This window comes from Poecilia reticulata, linkage group LG7 (genome assembly GCF_000633615.1).
Source record: "Poecilia reticulata strain Guanapo linkage group LG7, Guppy_female_1.0+MT, whole genome shotgun sequence".
Classification (NCBI taxonomy): Eukaryota; Metazoa; Chordata; class Actinopteri; order Cyprinodontiformes; family Poeciliidae; genus Poecilia; species Poecilia reticulata.
In genome coordinates this window covers 28,231,382-28,255,568 of record NC_024337.1, presented here as the reverse complement: position 1 = coordinate 28,255,568, position 24,187 = coordinate 28,231,382, and the positions used below count along the sequence as shown (strand labels likewise).

At 39.4% G+C, this 24,187-nt stretch overlaps 2 protein-coding genes across 3 annotated transcripts; both read left to right on the top strand.

Moving 5' to 3' along the window:
- Positions 1-147: 147 nt before the first annotated feature.
- On the top strand, positions 148-16,778 carry larp4aa (La ribonucleoprotein 4Aa). 2 transcript variants are annotated; one of them, XM_008413555.2, is made up of 17 exons: positions 148-676; positions 4,401-4,509; positions 4,614-4,772; positions 5,792-5,870; positions 6,405-6,541; positions 6,631-6,734; positions 6,818-6,928; positions 7,014-7,067; positions 7,152-7,361; positions 8,440-8,543; positions 8,781-8,822; positions 11,571-11,798; positions 12,312-12,366; positions 12,460-12,612; positions 12,694-12,833; positions 12,922-13,138; positions 14,140-16,778. In XM_008413555.2, exons 1-17 carry the CDS (start codon positions 560-562, stop codon positions 14,524-14,526), a joined length of 2,406 nt encoding a protein of 801 aa, XP_008411777.1. In that variant the 5' UTR covers positions 148-559; the 3' UTR covers positions 14,527-16,778. The 2 variants fall into 2 exon arrangements, with proteins under 2 accessions (XP_008411777.1, XP_008411778.1); XM_008413556.2 differs by lacking the exon at positions 8,781-8,822.
- Positions 16,779-17,767: 989 nt separating this feature from the next.
- Positions 17,768-24,154, top strand: asb8 (ankyrin repeat and SOCS box containing 8). The gene is made up of 4 exons (XM_008413557.2): positions 17,768-18,086; positions 19,275-19,451; positions 19,542-19,646; positions 21,441-24,154. Exons 2-4 carry the CDS (start codon positions 19,323-19,325, stop codon positions 22,074-22,076), a joined length of 870 nt encoding a protein of 289 aa, XP_008411779.1. The 5' UTR covers positions 17,768-18,086; positions 19,275-19,322; the 3' UTR covers positions 22,077-24,154.
- The last annotated feature ends 33 nt before the right edge of the window (positions 24,155-24,187 follow it).

The following is a 24,187-nucleotide window of genomic DNA, read 5'->3' as shown; positions in this document are numbered from 1 at the left end:
ATTGAAATTAAACTCTTATGCTTTAGGCTTTACTGGAAAGTAGGGGTGTTCAGAGCTTGGCTTTATATTCAAAAAATAAAACTACAGTAAAAAACTACAGGAAGCGGAAGAGGAAGCAACTTCTACAAAGGTCAATGAGAACTCGCGGTGGCCGTTGGGACTTCGGCGGACTGTGTGCCTTCGCCGAGGAAAGGTGCATGTCCCCAGTGTCCGCTCCGCTCGCCCGTTAAGGAATGCGCCTTGCGAAGTCGCTGTGTGCTTTAGCATTTGATAAAACTTCAGCCGATACCGTGGTATAACAGGAGTCATGGTTTGGTGTCGCTTCTACGTTTCTTATCCAAGCGTGCGAGCCTAATTCATTGAGCTAGCTGTCGTTAGCCCGCTTCGTTGATTCATAGCGCGCTAGCTTGCTAGCTGGAGTGTGCTGCTGGCCCATCCAGTTGACCGGGAGACGAGCTCGACTGACTGAAAAACACAGCCGCTGTTTGTAAACGAGGTGGTGGCGGCAGGCGGGGGGCCGGGAGAACGCGACGGGGTGGTAGTGAGTCAGGAGCGGCTGATGAGTTCAGACCAGAGCGGAGAGCCACCGCTGCTGCAGGAGGAGGCTGATCCCGGACCGAAGAGCGGTGGGAAGGACGAGGCTCCACTGGGGAGCGAGGGAGGGTCAGGCGGCATGGTGAGTGAGGCCTTCGTTAGCTTCTCAGCTAGCTATTTGAGCTACTTCTGCTCACCCGACGTGGTGCCGAAAAAAAGCACCCAGTCATGGGAAGTACATTTGATTCAGCGAAAGTCGTATCAGTTTTTGTCAGTTGTGATTAAAAAAACAAATGTCCCATTCTGTCTTTTGCTCATATGTACACCGTAGGGTTTTTTATGCCACACTTGTTAAATCTATAACCCTTGTTCTCAGCAAAAAGTGCACTAAAATAAATTGCTGAAAAACTGAAAATCATTTCAAAACACTTTAATAAGAGTAGGGAATTTGCCACTTTTGACGTGCTTTCTTAAAACTCATTTATGGAAAGAAAATCGTGCTTTTTTGGGGGGAGGGGGGTGTTTTTTTCCCGGCATATTACTAGAGACCTGTTCGCGTATGAGTCACATTTATCAGCTAAAATTAACCCAACAAAGTATCGTTAAGCCGCTAACTTTCATTTAAGTCGTTTCAACTCATTGTTTGCTCTTTAACCCTCTCTTACAGGACATTTTACAAGCCGATATTGTGACAACAGTCTGAGACGCTGCGGCTTAAATGTCTGTTTGCAGCCACTTAATGCAAATGTGCGCACTGATCGTTAGCAGGGGGCTCCATTGCTGCTAACGAAGCCGCTTCGTCCAGCTCTCGTATTAAGTAGTTTGCTGAGTAATCATTAGCTTGCTAAGTTTTGACCCGACCATATAATGACGGCAAACACAATTTAAAGGTCCAGAATCCGTATTGAATTAATTTGTGAACAGTGCTGCGACTGTTGACCGAGTAACAGACGTTCATTTGCTGTGATGTTATTTCAGCTAATCGCAGTGCTAGTTAGCCTAGCTAGTGCGGTGACATGCGTTGTGAATACCTGGCCTTCGCCGTGCTGCGCAGTCAGCTGACACTTCTTGGTTGTCCACGGCCTGTGACACAGAAGCATGCATTGTGACCATGTGTCAAGTTGCACGGCCCATAAATGCCCTTCCCTGTTTGAGTGACAAAAGAGGGCCGATCGTTTGGGCTTGTTCGTTTTTGACGGCTGCATACACACGATAATCTAGAGGCAAAACAGGAGGCAGATTGATGTGGCAGTTGCAGGGGTTAAAGGTTAACATACCTGTTGGGAGTTGGGGACACAAACTGACGCATCAGCAGGTCTCACTAATTCCCACTATGTCAACACAGATTACCTAATTGTGTTAATAAGTGATGAATAAATATTTAGCTGTCCTAGAGCAGACATTGTTTGTTTAAGATGGAAGAAAAAATATCACCAAGTGAAAATAAACCGACTTTAATGTATTTAGAATGTATTAAATTATTTTTGATCAAATATGTCACCTTGTGCTGGACATTTATTGCAGAATAGTTTTGATTAATTGTGATGAATATAAATTCCACTTAATGACAGCATAGTTGGAATTGTTATATTTTCTATACTGTTTGTATCATGAGGATAAAAAAATATTTAACATTAATAAAAAGTTACTGTTTGCAGTGTAGTGCTAAATATCATACTTCTATATATACCCAGTATCCTCACAAAGCCAATTTCATAACTAGTGCATTTAAAAAAAAATCTTTGTCTGCTGATTGCTGTCATGCAGTCACAGACATACAGAGTTCACTTAAGTCTGCAAAGAAGTTGTTTCATCGTCACTTTAATGTAACTGCATTAAATGCCACAAATGCTTAGAACATTCTTGAAGTATCCAACCTTTAAAATGCAAAATTTAATATACTTGGAACTACAGGTGCACTGATGAATTGTTCAGCTGATAAATCGACTACGATTTCCTTAATTTTGAGAGATGGGCGAACGGCCGAGACTTGTATGAGATGCCGATCATATCCACCTCTGCTACCACTGTCCTGTCTTGCTCTTCTGTAAAAGAGACCTGACTGACTGACCTGTTCACCAGGTCACATCTGTATGATTAAAAATAATCATAAAATCAGCAAAGGTTTTGCTATATTTAGCAAATTTTCAGACAAAAAAAAAAAAAATTGGAATCGGGCCCATTGTTCTCTCTCACTCTGAACATCTGAGATCACTGGGGTTTTGTTACTGCTGCACGATGTTGGACTGGCATGTAAAATCCACACTTTCCTCACTTCTCTAATATTCTGCAGACACTCTGTGACCTTTATCATCTTGGGTACGGTCATCTGTGTCAGGTGTGTGTATCTATTGAAGTGAAACTCAATCAAATATACTGAACTTTGAATGCTTTACATATATTAGCCATTAGTTACTGCATTGCAAACAGTCCATTGCAGTATTAATATTGCATAAACTAATATTGCAATAACGCAATATGCAGCCCTGGTGCATTCTCACCCCATTCTGTGCTTGTTGAGAAGTATTTAAAATATCAAGCAAAATGCATTAACTTACTCTAATTCTTCAATACTGAGATTTAAAAAAAATTATACTGATCTATAATACTAATCATATAAATTATATATGTTGCAACATTTCAAATTAGTTTGTGGTTCTGCATCTTGATGAGCATAATATAACCAAAGACGTTTACCTTTGTCTGTATTTGGAAGCACATCTACTCCTCGTTTTCTAAGTGTGCCTCTTTACGAAGAAAAGGTTTTAAAGCATTAAGTCAAACTCCTTCGACTTCCCTGCAGAGAAACAGTCAGGTTCACCCCTCCCCCCCTTTATATGTGTTGGTTTGACGGGCTAAAAATGGTATACTTTAATATTTTCCCCTCCAACGCACGGATCATTCATATAAAAATTGAAGAGTTCATATTTCCCCCTAATATTGAAAGCGGTATGAATTTTAACTGCACTACCAGGTTGCTACGTCATTGTTTGCAACTTCAAACTTTTTAAATTCACTAAATAAAACTTAAAGGCCAATATGCAGCTGAATTTGCCAATTTGTTTACTATTTATAATTATATTGAAAACCAGCTCTGACTTGACTTTTAAAAAAAAAATCCAAATACAGTGAATAATATATCTATTAACATATATACAGATATGTTAATAAACTAAGAGAACCCGCTCACCATTAGATGCCACACTAAAAAACACATTTAAGTTTCCGGGTTTTTTTTTTTTTATCAGCATGTTGGACTTTGTGGTGAAACAATGATAACGAAACAGATTAGTGTGACTGCTAAAATGACTTGGCCGTTATTTCAGTAGCAAACTACTTCCAGGGAGGATTTTTGCCTTTTTTTTTCTTTTTTTTTCTAGTTATGGTTACTTTTCTGCTTTCCTGTCACACACTACCAGCTGCCTCAGTGTTTAATAAAATGCTTTTTTTTGCACGCAGTAATTTAAAAATTTGACTCGGTTGTATTGCAGGAAGGACAAAACTAAAACACTTGGAATTGCTGAGAAATACAAAGCTGTGTAAGAACTATTTGTTGCCACCTCTGGATTTTTTTAGATATACATTTTTGAGGATTGGTATTTGTGTTTTAAATTTGATAGAAAATGTATACAAGAGTATAATTTCTGGCAACAATACAAACTATGAGATGACAAACATGTGGACCAGCAAAACACTCTGATTATGTCTGAAACTGATTGCTTTACATGCTGCATAGATTTTACGTTCATAAAACAATCCCTGCGAATGTTTTGAAATCCTCAATCAAGTCAGAATCCAAGCGTCAGTCTCCCTTCATTTGTGTTTTGAGTCGAATCTCACCTGATCCTGTGGTTTCTGTTTTGAAGGTCACCTCAAAGGGTGCTGGTTTGAACCCAAATGCCAAGGTGTGGCAGGAGATCCCCGTGGCCCCCAGCGAGGCTGTCACCAGTCCTCACTGGCCTCCCTCAGACATCAGTAAGTGCTCAACACGTTAATAGAATCTGCATGAAATATTCACAAACGTCTGATTCTTGAATCAAATGCGTTTTTTTTTGTTGTTGTTTTTTTAATGTGACCAGGTTATTCAGAGCCTACGTCAGCTGGTTGTAAGCAGTACTCTGTGGGATTTACCGCCCTGGGTGACAGCAGCTCCACAGCAACAGCTGAGATAGCAGTAAATGGAATGGACCCTCAAGAGCTGGGCTTTTCCCCTGCCGAGTCCACGACGGGGAGCTCCGGTCAGTGAACTCACCTGCAGCCTCCCCCACTCGTTAACAGTGGCTAAGGAGAATCCTGTCTCCAGTAACTTGAAACAAATAGGTTTTTTGGGGAAAATAAAAACTAACAAAGTCATTTGGTTTTATTCTATAAACAGCATCCATGGGCTTTGGATTTTGACACAGTCAAATAGTGGTTTGTGTTGTATAATTGCCCTCTCAGACATGACTTCTTTGTGGAGCTAATGTATCTGGTTTCCTGTCCTATGTGGTGATTATTTTTATGCTGTCGGAGACACGCGCTGAGTGAGCCGGAGTGCAGTGAGACATTCAAAGCTCAGTTCAGAGGGATTTTGGCTACTGCTTGGTGTGATAGAAACCCTGTGCAATTCAGGCCTCTAGCCGATCATTGAGAGTAGAGTGGGAATTATTTATTGTGACAAGTTTGCATTGATTATACATAACAGCTTGTTGGATATATATGTTTTTAAAGTTTTTAAAGACATGTCTGAAAGTGTCCTTTTATGTTTGCTTGTGAAGTGGTTCGCACTGCGTTGCAGATCAGTTTTGAGGCGCCATCTTGTGATATCGTCGTTCCTGTTAGCTGTTCTTGCTGGTGACACTTTTTGTTGTATTTGGCTGAAAAGTTGTTCAGATTTGCTGGAGAGGGAGAAGGACGAAGGCATGAACGAGAGGAAGTATGGACCTCTGAAATGTAAATGTAGGGACACAAAACAGCCAAACGAATCTATTCACCAGGCTGGATTACAGACACTGATGTGCTGCCTCAGCTCACAGTCTAGCATAGAAGAAATGGCTTTGGAAGAATTTAATACACATGAATGTGCGGACATATTTTGTTGGCTTGCTGCAGTATTTGCTAATAACAGCAGAATTAGACCTTCATCAGAACATATGAACATAATTAGTTTGTATTTTGTTTATTTAATGCTTTTATATATTTCTTTGTCTGAGCTGGATGATCTTGGTTATTTGTACAAAAGTTCATTTGATCCTTTTTCTTGCAATTGAATATTTAGATTCCAAAACTGAAGAACAAGTGTCCTCTGAGAATCTACGAGAGTCTCTGAAGAAAGAGCTAGAGTTTTATTTCTCAAGGTAAGAGCCAAAGACTTTTAGATTTATGATTTTGTTGTATTTGGCTTGCAGTATAACCAGCTTGAATAAGAGTTTGACTTTTTAGAAACTCATAGAAAATGTATTTATTTTAAATAAACACAATCAAAGTCTTGTATTTTTCAAAAAGATAAAATTATTCCCATTGTTGCTAAAATAGCAAAACATGAAGCTGTTTGTATTTTTCTGATTTGACTAAAGTGAAAACATAAAATAAACACTTGCCAGTTTTTAGTTTTATTGTGCACTTTTTGTGCACATTGTTATTAATTTCTGCTGTAGTTCCCTTCATCAAGTGCAGCAAACATATTTATTACCCTGTTTGGATAGTTTGCAGTACTTGAAATGTGTCACCCAATAACTAGTTTCAACACTGTTTCCTTAAATGCAACAGGTGATGCTCGTTTTGTTTCTTGAAAGTAAAGTAAAATGTCTGGAGCAACAAGTGGGGATATTTTAGTTTGTGACAAATTAAGATACGACTAATTTGCATGTATTTATCATTTTGTTGCACAGAGAAAACCTCTCCAAGGATTTATACCTCATGTCTCAGATGGACAGCGACCAGTTTGTCCCCATCTGGACTATAGCCAGCATGGAGGGCATAAAAGTTCTCACCACAGATATGGAGCTCATCCTGGACGTGTTGAGATGTAAGTGGAAGGATGAGCATGGTACTTTGTAAAACTGTCAGTAATATGACATGATTGTCTGTATTTTATATTTGAAATTACCCTTCCAGCTTCTCCAATGGTACAAGTGGATGAGAAAGGCGAAAAGGTGCGACCGAATCACAAACGGTGCATCATCATCCTGAGAGAGGTCCCTGAAACCACACCTGTGGAGGTACTGCCACGTTGTGCTCATGTTTAGGAATTTTTTAGACATTTTTGGAAACTGAGAACTGACTCGTTGTCTCAATCCCACAGGAAGTTGAGTCATTGTTTAAAAACGAAAATTGTCCAAAGGTGATAAGTGTCGAGTTTGCGCACAACAACAACTGGTACATCACATTCCAATCGGACACAGATGCTCAGCAGGTACGTCTGGTTAAACTTCACTTTGCTCCAATTCAAAATGCAACATCTTAAATGACCTTATTTGACTCCTGAATTTGGCTTTCAGGCATACAAGTACTTGAGGGAAGAAGTCAAAACATTTCAGGGAAAACCCATCATGGTAAGTTGAGCTGAAACGTGTTATTTTGTAACTCCCCTCCTTTAAGAAACCTTGAGTCAATTCTTGTTTCTTTTCATCTAATAGGCACGGATCAAGGCCATCAACACATTTTTCGCAAAGAATGGTTACCGTAGCATGGACAGCAGCTTGTATGCTCAGCAGTCCCAGAACCAGTCCCAGTACAGCTCTCCACTTTACATGCAGCATGTCTACCCACAGCAGCAGTACCCGGTCTATGGCATTGTGCCTCCCACCTGGACTCCTTCACCCACACCCTATTTTGAAACTCCTCTGGTAAGAACCAACTCTAAATGAACTACTTGAAGCTGGAATGGGTCCCAGGCCATGTATATTTTTAATAAACTATTTAAAAAATTATGCATTTATTTGTTGTTGCTAATGATTCACCACTGATCATTATTTTTGGCTTTTCATATAAAGATGAAGATGGTTTTTGTGCTTGAACTCAAACTTAAAACTTTAATTTTCACACATAGTTGGTGCAAAACCTGATTTTTCAGGTTGCACTCTGAAAAATCAGGTGGATATGGTGATTTATTAATGTCAGGGTTTCCCCCAGTGCATTATAAGCCTGACGGGCCACCAGGCTTTACTTGCGCACTACCAGACTAAGCATTGCTCATTTATTTTAGTTTTTTTTTTTTTTTTTTTAATGTTCAAGACTTCATAGTTGGTGTTTAGGTATTGTTAATGTCTTCCAATAACACATAATTACCAAGAAATATTTTCAAATTTCCTGTCAACTTTAAAAAAAAATTTTATCTCAAAAACATGGTGGGCCATTGGATGACTGCCTGAGTGCCCCTACCATCAGGGTTAGCAGGTTTTCTGGGGGAAACCTTGAATGTCTTTTGGTTGGCAGCTGCTTAAAGCAGAACTGTGTAAAATAAAAAAACAAGGCTCATTATCAGCTCTATTACTTCCAATTAGGAAGAAAGAACACAAAGCTTTTTCTTGTGTACACATGAGTCCTCATTCTGCATATTTAGTGCATTGTTAATTTTTGTGAACTGGGCAGTAAGACCAAACGACGCAAATGTTTTGCATTCAAAAATGTAAGGAAAAACAACTGGAGTCTAAAATGTTGAACATTTGTAGTAACCCATTTTGTCAATTCAATTTGAGAAAAATATACAGTTCTGCAAAATATTAGGAAGACGAATTGTTGTCTCCACAGCGAGTTTTAACATCTCGTTCACTAAAATCATTGAATCGCTATTTCTCTGTGAGCTTAAATGTCTTCTAGATTTCCCCTGTATTACATTCTTGGACTGCTGCAGAGTAAATAATTGAACAAATTACTACATAAAACAGGATTAGTCAACGCTGCCATCTTTTCCTCCCTGTGCAGGCACCGTTTCCTAACAGCGGCTTTGTGAATGGATTCGGCTCTGCGGGACACTACAAAGCTGGCTCCACCGCTCTTAACCTAACTCGCCCATTCAACAGAAACCGGTAAGCAGGATCTGTTTATTTGCTGTGCTGCATTTTTAAAGTTGTTACTCAGACTTCAGCCTGCTGATTTCATAAATGTACTCTTAATCAGAGTGTGGCATTCACCACTTGTTGTTGTCGTTTGCATGTTAGGTTAAACTGTGAATGTCAGATCATCTGCAATGCAGTGTTGTCTGAAGAAAATGTAACCCCACAGGGAACTGCTCTTCACTCCCCTCTTTCTTACTGTCCTCACAGTGTCCCTCTGTATTCAAGAAAGAATGTAATAAATGCCTTCAGGTACCAATATTCAATACTGTATGATAAGCTTCATCGCTACCCTCATGTCTTACCATACTGCTGCAGCCTAATGACTAAAACCACACCAGGACTGACAATCTGATATCTTTATTTTGGTCCTTATTCAAACTTTCATTGCTGTGATGATGCTTGGTGCCATTCATATTAATGAAATTGCTGGATTTTTCCTGTGATTTGATTGCTACGGTTTTTGCCATTTGAGGACTCGGCACCAAACACGCCCTCCTTGCATTGATACACCAGCATACATCGTAGTAACTGTTAAACCTCATTACAACTAACCACTTATTTTACTTTTCATTGGCGCCTTCTTCATTGACCCAACACGTCATGTGCTGTAGCAAAAGAGCCGACAGTAGAAAAGCTGATAAACGCTTTCGACCCGATGATGAGATCCTTATGCGCATAGAGGGACAACATGGGAGGAAGCTAACTGGCTTTGGTCTTCTCTTTACTCCTCCTTGTTTCTCCCCCTCTTCTGTTTCTGTCTTTCCAAAGTCAGGAACTTCACTCCCATCCCGATGAGCGTTCAGATTATGAGATCTGAGGGTTGAATCTTTGAGATGAAAATTTAAATCATGTTTTATTATAAAAGCTTTAATTTTAGCTGTTTTACTAAAGTGTTGTCAGCTCTACTTGGTGAGTTTATGATTGGTGGCAGTCTTCAGCCCTCCAGCCAATCATGTAGCCCAGATGAACCATCTGCTTGTCTACATTGTGATTAAGGAGGCAGCATGCTGTGTGGTTTGGTCGGTGGATCCATAGTTTCCTGTCACATCATTTGCATGATGCCATTTTCTGAATGTAATGTAAAGCTCACTTCTCCTGCAAGGAGTGTTTCTCTATCAAAGTGGCTCCAGTGCTTGCTTAGTGCATTTTGTTATTTAGCATTAATTGCTTTTTGTCTTAACTGTTAAAGGTTGTTCTCACACGCAGCTGGACTTATACCAGCATCACTAAACCTGCGGGGTGGGGAAAAAAAAGGCACCTCCACCAGCATGCTTTAGTGTGGCAGTGGTGTGTTCAGTGTGTTATTGCTTATGTTTTGGTCCTTTTATATACAAAACCTTCCGTCATGCAGAAAAGATGTTTAATTATTAACTGGAATACATTAGGGCTGAAACGATTAACTGGATTAAAATAACCTTTGAAATTGAATAATTGTTTTCTGAAGTATGCAGATGCAATAAAAGGCAATTTGCTGAAAGAAAAACATACCCAGGGCAGTAATTAAGCCAAAATTGTACAAAACATGTACATGTGTGTTATGTTCTACTCAGAACAAGGGGCCTATTTTAAATCCCAAACTCTTACTAAGCACCTTTTGCTATCCGGTTATTGATTTATTCAAAAAAATAATCAACATATTAGCCCTACGCTATAGATATTAAATCAAGTAGGGCTGAACGTTTTACACGTTGATGCTAGAAGTATTTTTTATTTTTTTTAACTGCAGATGCATCCGTTCCTACACATGATGAAGCATACACTAAAGGAGTCATTGCATTCTAGGCATCAAAACTTTGATTATTAAAAAAATAATTTCAATTATTTGTATATTTCCATATTATAAAAAGGTCTGAGTGGATGAATAAAAAATCTGCACAGTGAATTTTTTCCCCTCCAATTAATTGTCATAATAATTAATAGAATAATTAAATACTAAAATAATTGTTAGCTGCATCTCTAGACTCAACGCAGCCTCTCCAGAGATTAATCTCAGCTCCTGTTGAAAGACTTGAGCTGCAGCTCAGCTCTGAACCAGCACTGGAACCACTTTCGTTGAATTGGGATTGTTGTGGCTTAATGTGTTTTAGCCTTTTCTATTTGTGAATCTCAAAAAATTTCTGAATGTCTCCTATAATCTGCATCATTGAGAAATTGTTGCAGAAGGTCGGAAAACAGGGAAGTAGATCTAGTAAAACTTAACTCCCACCAGTATGGGAGCTTTACTTGGTGTATGAACCTGCTCTGTTTCTGCTCACAAAAAGTCAGGGATGTTTGGCTTCCAGGTGAAATTTCAGGATGAACCTAAAACGCACTCTAACCTTTCCAGGTGAAGTTAATGTGACCTCCTCTAAGCTTCTGAACGCACGGGTCCAACTGTTAATGTTTCAGTACTTTTTTGCACAAAAAGAAGCTTAATGACTAAATTAACAACAGATATTTGATGCATTTTTTTCTGTGGCACAGTCACCACTATTGGCTTTGGTTTCAATAGATTAAGATGTCAAAATCATCTTCATAGATGCCCTACTTCCATGATGTGTCACTATAGTGCGAACATTTTACATACATTTCACCTGAAAGCCAAACATCCCAAGTCTTTGTGTGGATTTTTAGATACATTGAATTTCCATTGAACTTCCCTGTATTGAATTTGCAAAACATTGCCCTGATTTTTGATTTTCTATAACTTTTCTGCAACAAGACTTTAAACACTGGTCCTTGGTGAGCGCATGACCATCGGACACATTACATTGATTAAATGGAAAGGCTGAAATCATGTTAAGTGAATTTAATTTTCACTGTGTCTACAGTTTGTCTTGTATCTTTCTTTAAATGGCTTGAATCGTTCAGAAGTTTGGGAATTTGCAAAGTAAATGTGATTAAAAGTTAAAATGACCTCACCCTGAGACATTTTTCCATGTTCATTTGAAACTTCTGGCCCTCGGCATAAATCCATATCATTTTAACGAAACTTTCATTGGATTTTTACTTCAACAGAAACCACGTTAAACCCCAGATTAGGACCAGCGAGGTGACTGCAGCCTCAATAACACCTGTTCCCCTGGAGAGTCTGACCGGCCTGCGCAGCCCCCAGCCTCCTGTCATCGGCGCCCCCACCTCCGCTCATCAGACGACCGCTGACATCACCTCAGCCTTCTCGCAGCTCTCCTCCTCTTCATCGTCTTTGGACCCGAACGACGACAACGGCATGGCTGGACGTGGAAGGTAAACCGATAATCCCCTCGTTAAACCTCATTTCTGTATCGATGAAGTATTGGTTGCGTTTCGCACATTCGGTCATGATGTTTGAAAACTATTAAAGTCGTGGTGTTTAGTGTATACTGTGATCTTTTGAGATTTGTGTCTCGGGATGAAGAGTTTCAGGGCCGGACATCAAGTAAAAGTTAATATTTGATTCAAGGTGTTGGTTTCACTCTACAGTCAGGTTTTTTTTTTTAAATCAAGGTTTTATTTCAAATCAGTTGTCAGTTCATTTATGTTGCACACAAAAGTCTTTTTCTGGTAGCTGTAAGCAGACAAGACACTGACCAGATAAAACCTAAAATAAATACAGTAATGAAAAGCGCACAGTTTAACAGCAGTTCAGCACTTGTAGCAGAAAACATAGAAGTGCTTCTGTTTTTGATGTTTCTATAATGTTTAGCTTTGCACAGTTACGCTGATTCTCTCTGTAGTCAGTTTTATTACACAGTTCATAATCAACCGTTTGTCTTTCAGGCGGAGCACAACTTATAGAGGAACGCGAAGGAGGCGAGAAGATGAGAGGAACACGGTAAACGGCCGCGTCTCATTGTAGAGATTATGTTGAGATTTTTAGAGCTTGAGCCACGATTCCATTATTTGTATTTTCTTCGTTCTAATTCAGAGGCCGGTCCCCTTAGCCGAGGTGAAGGTTTCTCCGCCCAAGTTTGACTTGGCTGCCACCAACTTCCCGCCTCTTCCTGGCTGTGTGGTCAGCACACAGGGCGAGCCGGTGCTAGAAAACCGAATGTCCGATGTCGTGCGTGGTTTGTACAAGGTAAGGATTGTCTGATTCAACAATGCTTGAGCTGCTTGGGTTTTCAGAGGTGTAATGCTTGTGGTTCTCTACGTCTTGAAGACGGAGCAAACCAATAAAGAAACCACTGTGAGTCCAGCGTCAGCCCAAACTCCGGCCACAGAGGAGGCTGTGACCGTCTCAAGTCCTGCTCCGACAGTCTCAAAATCCGTTTCTCAACCACTTGCATCTCTGGCTTCCCGGTATGATTCTCAAATTATTTTTCATATTTTGAGACACTCACATGTTTCTGTTGGTGCACTAAAGTCTGATGTTTTTTTTTTCTGACAGTATAAGTAATCAGGAGAAGAGAGTGGAACGGGCTGAACCTCCAGTGTCCAAAGTAACTCAGCGTACACCAGTTCAAGCTACTGTGAACTCCTCCTCTTCTTCCTCCTCTTCCTCACAGCCCACATCTAGCTCACGGCCTCAGCCCTCTGCTGCTTCCACGGCGGCCACCCCCAGCACACCTGCCCCGTCTACAGCCGCTATTACCAGCCCAGCACAGGTAACGAATGAAATCTGCTCTTTTGTTGCCAACTTGTCAATGTAATTTTTTTTTTTCTTCCTGATTATGAGAAACTTTGCATAGAGGGAAATGGAGTGGACAGACGTTCTCTCTCTCTCGCTCGCTCTCTTCATCTCAATCTCTTCTGCTTTTTCTACTTTCCTCCTTTCAGTTCAGGCTCAGCCTCCCACCTGAGCCTGAACTGAAAGGCCCAGGTCCCAATGACTATTAAGATTATGAGATATGAGGGTTTGACCAAAGAAATGACTATGTGCCTTACAAAAAGTATTTATACCCCTTGAACTTTGTCACATCACAGGCCTCGATTTACCTCATCTGGATTTTAGGTGATGTACCAACACAATGTAAATTTGAAGAGAAAAGAATATGACTGAAGTTTTTCAAAATTAAAACTATATCAAAGGTTTTTTATTATTAATTTTTTAGCTGTAAAAGCATTTTTTCCAAGATCTCCCTTCATGTAATGGTCAGGTTTTTCAAAAGGGATTTTCATAATTTTCCAAATTGCATCAAACAAAATTATTTACTACGTTGGTGTGTTTAGGGAAAGTTTTTCCTAACCCAGAAAAAATGTCCCACTCTTCAGAATAGCTTATCAGTCATAATGGTAATATTTTTCCACCACATTATCACTCCCAACAACAGACATACAAAATGTTATGCGTTGAGCTTGAAGTAGGAATAAACAAAAATTAAATAAAGTAGAACCGAAATAAAGAAAATTACATATAATGTGGCATTAATTAGTTTTGGAAAAAACGCATAAATACACAATTTTTATTTTACTCAACTATGCTGTACTTTGTGTTGGTCTATTACATAAAATTCCTGCAAAATGCATTGATTTTTTTTTTTTTTTTTTTTTCATTGCTTAACTAAAGCAGTTGTACAAATACTTATTGAAAGCACTGTAAATAAACAAATCGATAAATAATTTTTCACCCTCACAGAACGTTTAACATTGGATGTTCTTGCTTCAGGAACCCCGTAAACTCAGCTACGCCGAAGTGTGCCAGCGGCCTCCCAAGGACCCTCCCCCCGCGGCCCCGGCCCCCTCCGGCACGGCGTCTGGCCAGCCGCTGCGTGAGCTGCGCGTGAACAAGGCCGAGGAGTCGGGCTCCGGCACCAGCCCCGGAGACAAGCAGGAGCGGGGCCACGACAAGGAGGGCGGGTGGGAATGCAAGGAGAGCCGACCGCCGCGCGAGCGTGACTCTCAGGGTTACTACCGCAGCAACGGCCCCAGAGGCGGGGGGGGGCTCAAGTTCCGGGACCAGCGGCGCCCGCCCCCGGCTCGACGAGGCTCCCCTCAGGGAGGCTTCAGGCTCACTGGCAAAGAGCAGAACATACCACCAGTATCGCCAAAGTAAAAACTCAGTATGAATAGAAAAAATATGTATGAATATATATATATATACACATGGATATATATATAAATATAAGTATATATATATAAAACTATATTAAGATAAATAAAATAAAAGCAACAACTTTATGGTAGCCACCTTTCCCCCCCACGGAGACTGTCCAAAGAAACGCTTTTAAATGACTGACATCCAGGACTTGAGGGCAAAGTGACACCTGATGAACTTCTACGATTGGTTCAGAAACTCTACTTGTTTTGGTCTCCGGCGTTACGCTTAAAAGGTTTTAAGTGCGATTTATCTGGAGGTTGCGCTCATGCTCTGCTTGGGGAAGGTGGGATGCTGGGCCTCATAAGTGGCCCTCTACCTGTTTTTCTTCTTTTTATTTTGAAAAATAGATGTTGGTCTGCAAGAACAATATGCACTAAGACGAAAACAACATGCATATATGTCATGTACATATACAAAGATATCACTAACACGCAAAGAGACATCGGTTTGTTTGTTTTTTTCCTTGTGTGCTTAGGTTTGCAAGTATGACTGAAGGTGTTGACTGATGTCTGCGTATGCATTGATTGTTTGGCAAAATGATTGAAGTGCTCCGACTGCACTGACGTAACGAAACGGATAACTTGATTTTTACAGCAGAGATTCTGAATTATTGTCCAGAGAACGGACGGTCTGGTCTTCTAATGTATATTAATGAAAATGTGTTTAACAGTGGTGTTTTGATTCCGATTTACGATTGGACTCAGAAACCGTTCACGCCACGGTCGTCTTGTGTTTTCTTTCTTTCTTTCTTTTTTTTTTTTGTTTTTTTTGTTGTTTTTTTTTTGCGTTTGAAGCCGAAATACAAGTTGGGGGCACCCACTGGTCCGTTTGCCATGGTGAACCTGCAAAGTCTGGTCCAAAGTTTTTCATGTTTTTGTTTTGTTTCTTCCCGTTTATCAGAACCATTTTTGGGTCTATCCACTGCAATGAATTCAGAACTTCGTCATCGTTGATAATCAGTCAGGTTCTCTGTTTACATGTTTTTTTTTTGGGGGGGGGATAGCGGGGGGGCGTTTTCCTGAGAGAAATCTATACGTCGATGGTAAGAGTTGACTGTTTTAGTGTGCCTGGTGGTTCAGGTGAGGTTTGGCTTTTCTACATTATCCCAGGATATTCAGGTTAAGCTTATATCTGTGAATTGTTCCTAATAGTGACAACGTTTAAAGAAAAAAAAAAAAAAAGGTTGTGGAGTGCTGTTGGATAAGGATGATAGCTACACAATATCTGGCAGCCACGTTGTGGAAAGTAAGAGCATTTTTCCCATGCTATGTGCCAGCTGCCTGCGATCATAGTTCTAGGATAAAGTTTTTTTGATTTTTATTGATGAGAAATGCTAAATAATTTAGCTTGGGAAGCTTTTTTTGGCTCAGTGAAACTGGATTTTTGAGAAGCTGTAGAGGTTTTAGTTGCCTTTGCTATATTGTCATTATAACCCTTCACTAGAAATGTGTGTGGGAGAATGTAATTATTTCTAGTTCTAAATTTGAAGAGGGAGAGAGGCTATTGACGAGGCATCTTATCGGATTGTTTTTTTTTTTTTTTTTTGTGCTTTAGGGTGAGTTTGCAGGTTTGTTTCTTTCCTTTTTTTTATTTTTTGGAAAACAGTTTGACTTAGAAGATGAAGTTTGACTCACTGTATGTATTGCTTTTTGAATTTATTTATTTTAATTTTAATGCACAACGCTTTTCTCCCAATCTTGGTAGGCTGGTTTCCCCAAAGTTGTGTGAAATCGCATTGTCAAAATAAAATCACGCATATGACATTTGTATACTGATCGAGATGTCAGCTGAGAGAAAAATACTTGATGCATTTACTTTGGGTTTGATACTGCAGTAAACAAATATCCAATCACTGGGGCTGTTTTTATTTTTTTTTATATTTTTATTTTCCATTGAGTATGAGCAGCTAGTGATCTAGTATAATTAAAGAAATGCACTAACTTGTTTTTAAAAAGAATCGTACTCATGAGTAATGTGAAATAATTTTAGAAGCATATGGTTGATGTTGACAGGCTTGCAAATATCTACAGGAATTGCTTTCCCCTCTGCAATATTGTTTGGGTTGTTTTTTTTGTTTTGTTTTTTTTTTTCTTTTTAATTTGGGTTGGGGTGGCAACAGGACATGTAGTAATCGATCAACCAAGTGTTTGAGACACAATCTTAGAACTGTATGAAATGTCACCAAAAATAAATTATTTTGATTTGGCTTCCAAGTCTCACTTGTCTTAAGTTTGTTCTCAAGTGTTGTTCTTGTAGGTAAAAATTGCCTTGTAGGTTTTTTTTTCTGCATTTTATCTTAATTCAATCTGGTCATTCACAGCTGGAGACATTTACATCGTAATAAGTTTCTATCTGCAAAGGCTCGTTGTGAAGTGTTTTAAATTTATTTGCTTTAATAACAAATGCTGCATTGAATTTATGTTTTCAATATGGGGCTTTAGAAAATTGGAAAATGAAAGTAGTAAATTAATGGCTGTAGATGTATAAAATTCAAGAGGATTAATTTTTCTGTTTTTTATTTTATTTTTCATTGCTGTAAAATTGTAGCACAGATTTGTGTGGAGATCCTTTTGCAGAAAATATCAACACGATCAAAGATTTTTTTTTAATGTTAAAGGTTTACTTTTGTCATTTAAAATGTGAGAATTTGTGTTTTGCAGTCAATATTTTAATTGGCACAACATCTTAAAAATTATAAAAAATAAAACTGGTTTATTTGAATGCCAATGTATTTTTCCATTTTTATTTTTAAACTGACATTTCAACTTATGCCGGGCTTTAAAATTATTAAATTTAGATGGTAATTTTTTTAAATGACAGAAAATACCTTTTTTGTAGATCTTGAGTGTGCATTTTTGCACAATTCACATTTATTTAGCATAACAAACACGTGACGTGCACCTTTTAATCATACATAGGAAAATATTTGTAGTTCTCTGAATTTATTTGATATTGGTAGGTGAATCACTTCAATTTAACTGCACTGTGTATAATTATAAACTGTTGGTACATACTTTAAATATTGTGTCCTGGACATTAAGTAAATGAGAGAAGCTTGTAAGTAATCGAATAAATAATGGGGGCCCAAGTCGACCTCTGCTCAAGGCCCTCTGTAATTCTTTGGCCGGCTTTGTGTAAATGAACGTGGTTTCTTTTGGGTATTCTCAGTTTTCTAGGAATATGAATGGAAAGTATGTTATTTCTTTGATAACCTGTTAGGAGAGGCTCTGGTGCTGCTCCTCTACACTTGACCTGAAGGTATCCGCGGCATGCTACTGTCGGTGGATGCCAGCGCTGACGCCGCCATACATGCCTACACCATCGGAGCCAATAACACCGGTACATGCCGATCTTCTTAGAGAAATGTAACGATATCTGCGGTCCAGACGGAAACATCTGCCAGCAGTCGCTGTGACAGCTTGAGACGGAAGGCGTGGCTGCGTGTTTATGTCAAGCCGCAGCAGTAGCCAGCTGACTACACGGCAACTTGCTCGATCTCTCGAGGGCTGTAAACGGTACGTTATTCCACCTGCATCGGCGTTTTGACGATGCTTGATGCAAAGTGTGTTTTGAAGCGTGTTTGCACGCATTTGGAGGAGGTGTCATGTATTTCTACATTTAGCTGTGGATGTTTTTTCTTCGTATCTCCACGCTAGCATTAGCTGCTGCTAACTAGCTGGTTGCTAGCCGGGATTTTTGTTTTGTCTTTTTTTCTCTCCAAAGCAGACCCTCAGCAGCTTCTTCCGCCAGCTTACATACGTTTCAGCGCTAAAACTTTGATTAAGTATAGGTCAAGTGCCGCTATTTTAATGTAAATCACCAGCCATTGCCACGTATTTGTACGGTGCCGCGTTGCTACTGTATATATGGGTCATTTTTCTAACTGTCAGCTAAAGTTTACTGAAAGGGCAGCAGCCATTGGAAACAACATACTTACTCAGACGTTTGATACTCAAAAAGAGATTAAACTAAAATTAACAGTTGGGTTTTTTTCTATAACCAAATATGCAGTCTTTCAATGAATTTACACCTCTATTTTCTTACATTTGAGGCACGGAATTTGACATAATCTTAGTTCTAATTTTATGCTCTATTCTTGTATTTATTTATTTTTTGTTTAGTTTGCACTTATGTAAATTTTGTGATGATTAAATTGCAATGTACACCATTGTGCCTTTTGGCCAAAACTAAATACCTATCGAGTAATATTACAAAATACATCTGCCAAAAATCTCTGAAATTTCTACTATAATCTTACATTTTTACAAGAAAAAGCTTGAATATTCTCTGATGTCGGAAAAAGTCAGAAATTGGCAACAACAACAAAAAAAAAACTAATTTATTAAAGGCATAATGTTGCATAAATCTGTAAAACAAAATAATGGACATTTTAGGTGATGCGCATTAGAGTGTTTTACAAAGTCTACCGGTTCAAATCCACGCTCTCTCTCTCTGCCGTTGTGTCCTTGAGCAAGAAACTTCACATGCCTTGCCTGCAGGCGGAGGTCAAAGGGCACGGTGGTGCTGGTGCATGACTGCCTCAGGTTATCTGTAAAGCTTTCATCCTTCTAAGTGGTGACGTCAGTTAGGACCTCCATCTATATGAAATACTGAACAACCTGAGCGTTTATTACTAAGGTATTCCATGACCTCATTATGTTTAGCAGTGTGTAACCCAAACATTTAAAAAAATTGTCTTCCAGTGTGCTGAAGTGTCACCCCTGCCTGGGTGCCATGGTCCTCTGTTACACATGAGCTCTACTATGTGGTACATCATGCAGAGCATTCAGAGTAAATACTCCTTGTCCGAGCGGCTCATCCGCACCATCGCCGCCATCCGCTCATTTCCACACGACAACGTGGAGGATCTCATTCGTAAGGTATGTTGCTTATCAGTAAAAAAACAAAAAAAAAAAACAAAAACAAAGTCGCCTGGCTGTTTTCACATTTTTATGTCCGACTCTTCTTAGGGCGCTGACGTGAACCGGATGCATGGGACCCTCAAACCCCTTCACTGTGCCTGTATGGTAGCCGATGCCGACTGTGTGGAGCTGCTGTTGGAGAAAGGCGCAGAGGTGGGTTTATTTCCGCGCGTTTTAGATGAATATTCAGCTCTCCAGATGGAGATCACTCAGAGAGAGCTGAGCCTGTTTGTGCTTGTTGATCTGAAGCAGTGCTGTACAACAAGATGTGGCTTTTGAGCTTGTTTGCAGTGGTTATTCGTAGCCCTGGAAAACAAGTGATGGTTATATGTTAGCAGGTTTCCGGGTTCCTGCGCAGTCTTGACATGTCTGGAAAAGTAGGGAATTAGATTTTCCTCATTTTCCAAGTCTGATAAGGAAATAAAAGAAAACTGGGGATAGAACCGTTTTCATACTTTATTCAATCAACTAAAAAACTATCCCAAAAAAAAAAATCAGAAAATATATGATCTTTTATTTCCCCTCTGCTTTGGTTTTTGAGTTATTGACAGAAAACTCTTCTCTTCTTTTTTTATTTTTAATATGAAAACTTGAGTTTTCTCAGTTTTGAAAATCAAAAAGCGTAGAGATGAGTTAAAAGTAGTTTAGAATAAATTTGTGGAACATAAATGGCACAATTTTGACAGAACTGCTCTTAGGTATAACATCAGAGAAGAAGTAAATCAAGTCAAATGTATTTAAATAGTACATCTAAAACCAACTGCAGTTCACCAAATTGCTTTACATGATAAAAAAAATTTACAATTTAGCAACAAAAAAATGAGCAAAAATTAAAGCACAGCCAACACACAGATGCCCTGCATAACTAGTGTTAAAAGCCATAGAAAGGAAATGTGTTTTAAATAGCGGCTTAAATTGATCAATTTAGTAAGTTGGAGTGGCACATGTGTCATCAGTTTCGTGAAAACACATGTGAACCACAACATGCCTGATGTGTACTTCCTGTGATTTTATCAGCAACAATGATGACACATGAAGGTTTTCATTTGATTTTGTTCAAAGTTGGTTAATCTGTTTGGACTGACAAGCTTTTAGTTTGTTTACTTGCTACCTAACACACCACAGTTTGTCACCGAAAGCCAAAGAAAACTTCAAATGGCTTTTCAGGAACTTAAATAGAGGCGAAATGCACTGAAAACGAAAGCTTGACACCAGAAAATGTGTTCGCTTTTCTAACAAAGTGACTCAGAAATGAGTCGTACTTTAAAAGTAAAAACTCTAAACCCGTTAAAGTAAGTTGAGGTCTATGCCGTCTTTAGTTTATTATTTACAGAGTAGGAATAAATTGTTGTTTTTTTACTGTCCGTGCAGCACCGGAGTTAGTTTTTGTGTATTTATGAAGATTTATTAAATATACACTGATGAGGCCTATCCTGATTTATTTAAGATCTGAGCTGCCAATTCCAGTTTTTTTGTTTACCACTCCCATTTTTGATTTGCATCAAGAGCTTTAACACCTAAAGAAGAAAGTGTTTGGAGTCCAAAAGAATTGTATTATAAAGTTTAACTCTATGTATAAAAGGATATGTTTTTTTTAATTTGTCTTAAAGTTTAGATGTTAAGTAGATGAATTGCACGCTATTGGTTTATTGACCAAAAACAGCAAAAGTTCTTAGTTTCTATAAATTTAACAAAAACTAGAAATTTAGAATTTTTTTTTTTTTAGTTTGTGGCCTTCAGATCACCGATTAGAGTCAATGAAGAAAATATTAGCTCATTCTAATTTCCTGGTGACTGGTTGGGTCATCTCTGCTATCCACATGACAAAAAAATAAGCTGCTATTTGTACAGTAAAGGTCTAAAAGGCTGAAACCTGTCTTTCCAACAACTAGAGTTTTTTACGTTCCTGTTGGTGTGAGCGCTCAGTTTATTTGACTCCTCCGTCAGGTGAATGCTCTGGATGGTTACAACCGCACGGCGCTGCACTACGCCGCGGAGAAGGACGAGAGCTGCGTGGAGCTGCTGCTGGAGTACGGCGCCCAGCCGAACGCGCTGGACGGCAACAAGGACACGCCGCTCCACTGGGCCGCCTTCAAAGACAACCCGGAGTGTGTGAGGGCCCTGCTGGAGAGCGGGGCCTGCCCCAATGCCCGGGACTACAACAATGACACGCCTCTGAGCTGGGCAGCCATGAAGGGCAATCTGGAGAGCGTCAAGGTTCTGTTAGACTACGGCGCCCAGGTCCACGTGACCAACCTGAAGGGTCAGACTCCTATATCCCGGCTGGTGGCCCTGCTGGCCCGAGGTCTGGGCACAGAACAGGAGGAAGAGTGCTTGGAGCTGCTTTGCAGAGCGGCGGGGCGCTTCGAGATCCGGCGGGCTGACGGCACCCTCCCCAAAGAGCTGAGCAAAGACCCCCAGCTGCTGGCGAGGCTGTCCAACATGGTGGCTCAGGCGCCCACGCTGCGCTCGCTGGCACGCTGCGCCATACGGCAGAGCCTAGGAGTGCAGTTCCTCCCCACCGCCGTGAAAGAGCTTCCCTTACCTGAAACGGTTAAAGACTATCTACTACTGAGAGACTGATGACGGCGACGGCGGCGGATCCTCAGACCTCATGGGCTGATGATTAAACCGCTCGTCATAACGCATTTATTGGCAAGTCGATACAGATGTATGTCTTTTTTTTATTGTCTTGTATTTACACAACATCTGGATGAGGAGTGATTTAACTGCAGACTGCTGTGTTTAATCAGTGTCATGTGAACGAACAAGGCAGGACTTGCACATTTTCAACTAAACAGCTGTTGGTTTTTCTTTTGCAGTCCGGTAGCAAAAAGAAGCAAAAAACCCCTTCCCACCCCGCCAAACTAAAGCATCAGATTTGCTCGACTTCCTCGTGGGAATAAACCAAGATCAAACAAGTCCTTTGATCACTTAGCTATGTTCTAAAAAGCTATTCATTAGAATATTTTAGAATGCTTATTATTACTCATTTTTGCTTGATTGGGTTTGTAAATGAAACTGTGTCGTACTCAGAAGACGGCTTTGTTTAAAAAATGATAATAAACGTACAGTGCCATGCTTTCAGCATGCGGGAATAAAAAAAAACAACAACCCAGTTGATGAATGATGTCGTAATTATGAAGGTTTTCCAGTCATTTTATGAGACGCTATATGTACAATACCTGGGAAGAGTAACCATAACCCTTTAACTTCTCCACATTTTACCACGCGACAGCCACAAATTTTCAATGCATTCTTTTTATGTTTGTATAGATTTAAAAAGTAAATTATATTTATGGTGAGACAATAATCGATGCTTCAAAGTGGTGACCGCCTTCTTTACAATATAGTTCAAACTCATTCAGATTACATGGAGAGCTTCTCTGGACATCTGTGTTTAATGACTTGCCTGAAATTCTCAGTTGGATGTAGGTCTGAACTTTCACTAGACCATTTAACACATGAGTTTTGTTTGCTCATAATATTAAGGTTAGTTTCCTGCTGGAAGATGAACCTCTACAGAACCCTTTACTCCCTCAGCCCCCCACACACATTTTTCAAATCTAACCAAAATAGTGTCAGACATTTTGAGTTTGGTTAGTGCAGGTTTTTGCTTGTGTCGCTATCACTTTAAGGATTTTAATAACAGTTTGAGGTTGGTTAAAAATGATGTGCAATGTTTGTCCGCAAAGAAATTTGGTTTGTGCTGAAAATATGAAGGTGTAAAAGGAAAAAAAAAAGAAAAAAGACACCCCTTTTGTTTTGCTGTGACATTTATGTGTTTTTCTTGAATATCTTTGAAGCTCTGATGGCAGAGAAAATGTTTTACTTCCCTTTACTTCCCTCAGATGCTCACGCAGTTAAACATTAATAATTTACCATCCACTTCACAATTATCCTCTACTTTGTGTTGGTCTGCCACATTAAACTCCCACTAAAATACACTGAAACTTGTGGTTATAACGTTTTGAAATGTGGAAAAGTTGAAAGACGTTGAACTTTTTTGCAAGGCACTGTGTTGAAATAATTTGTATGATAAGTTTTGGTTGTGACCGGTCAGTGATATTCAGTAAGAAAATAGCATTAAACATACACACACACACACACACACACCTATTTGGAGCAGGAAAGATTGTACCAGATGGGAACAATTGTGTTTATGTTGTAGCAGCAGAGTGATGCTGATTATTAGTGTTGGTTTCACTTAAATGTGCCAGGTAGTCTTCTGAATATGCTCAACGCTAACAAAAGTGGTGTCACCACGCCTGCTGTCATGTTTGACTCCTTGTTTATTTGGGCTTTATTGAGTGTTTTTTTCTTTGTTTGTTTGTTTCTACAATGGAGGTTTAAACTCGCAAAACGTTTTTCAAGGGTGCTCACGGGTTCCAAAACTAGAGTCACTTTGTTTTAAATTCAATATTTAAATGTTAAAACCATGAAATGGCATGATGAATAAGTTTTGTCTTTTGTTAAGCCACTAAATGAGCTGGCAAAAATGTGTTGGAGGTCTGGAATCTGACCATTTCTTAAACTTATTTTTGTCTGCCTGTGCTGTAAATATACATATAAATTAACCATACAATTATTTCTCGTGTATGCCTGCAAAGGTGCTTCTTTTCTTTGTCAATATAATGCAAGTAAATGCCTTTTTCTTTGCCTGTCTGCCTTTTTCTCTTTACTATTTTTAAACG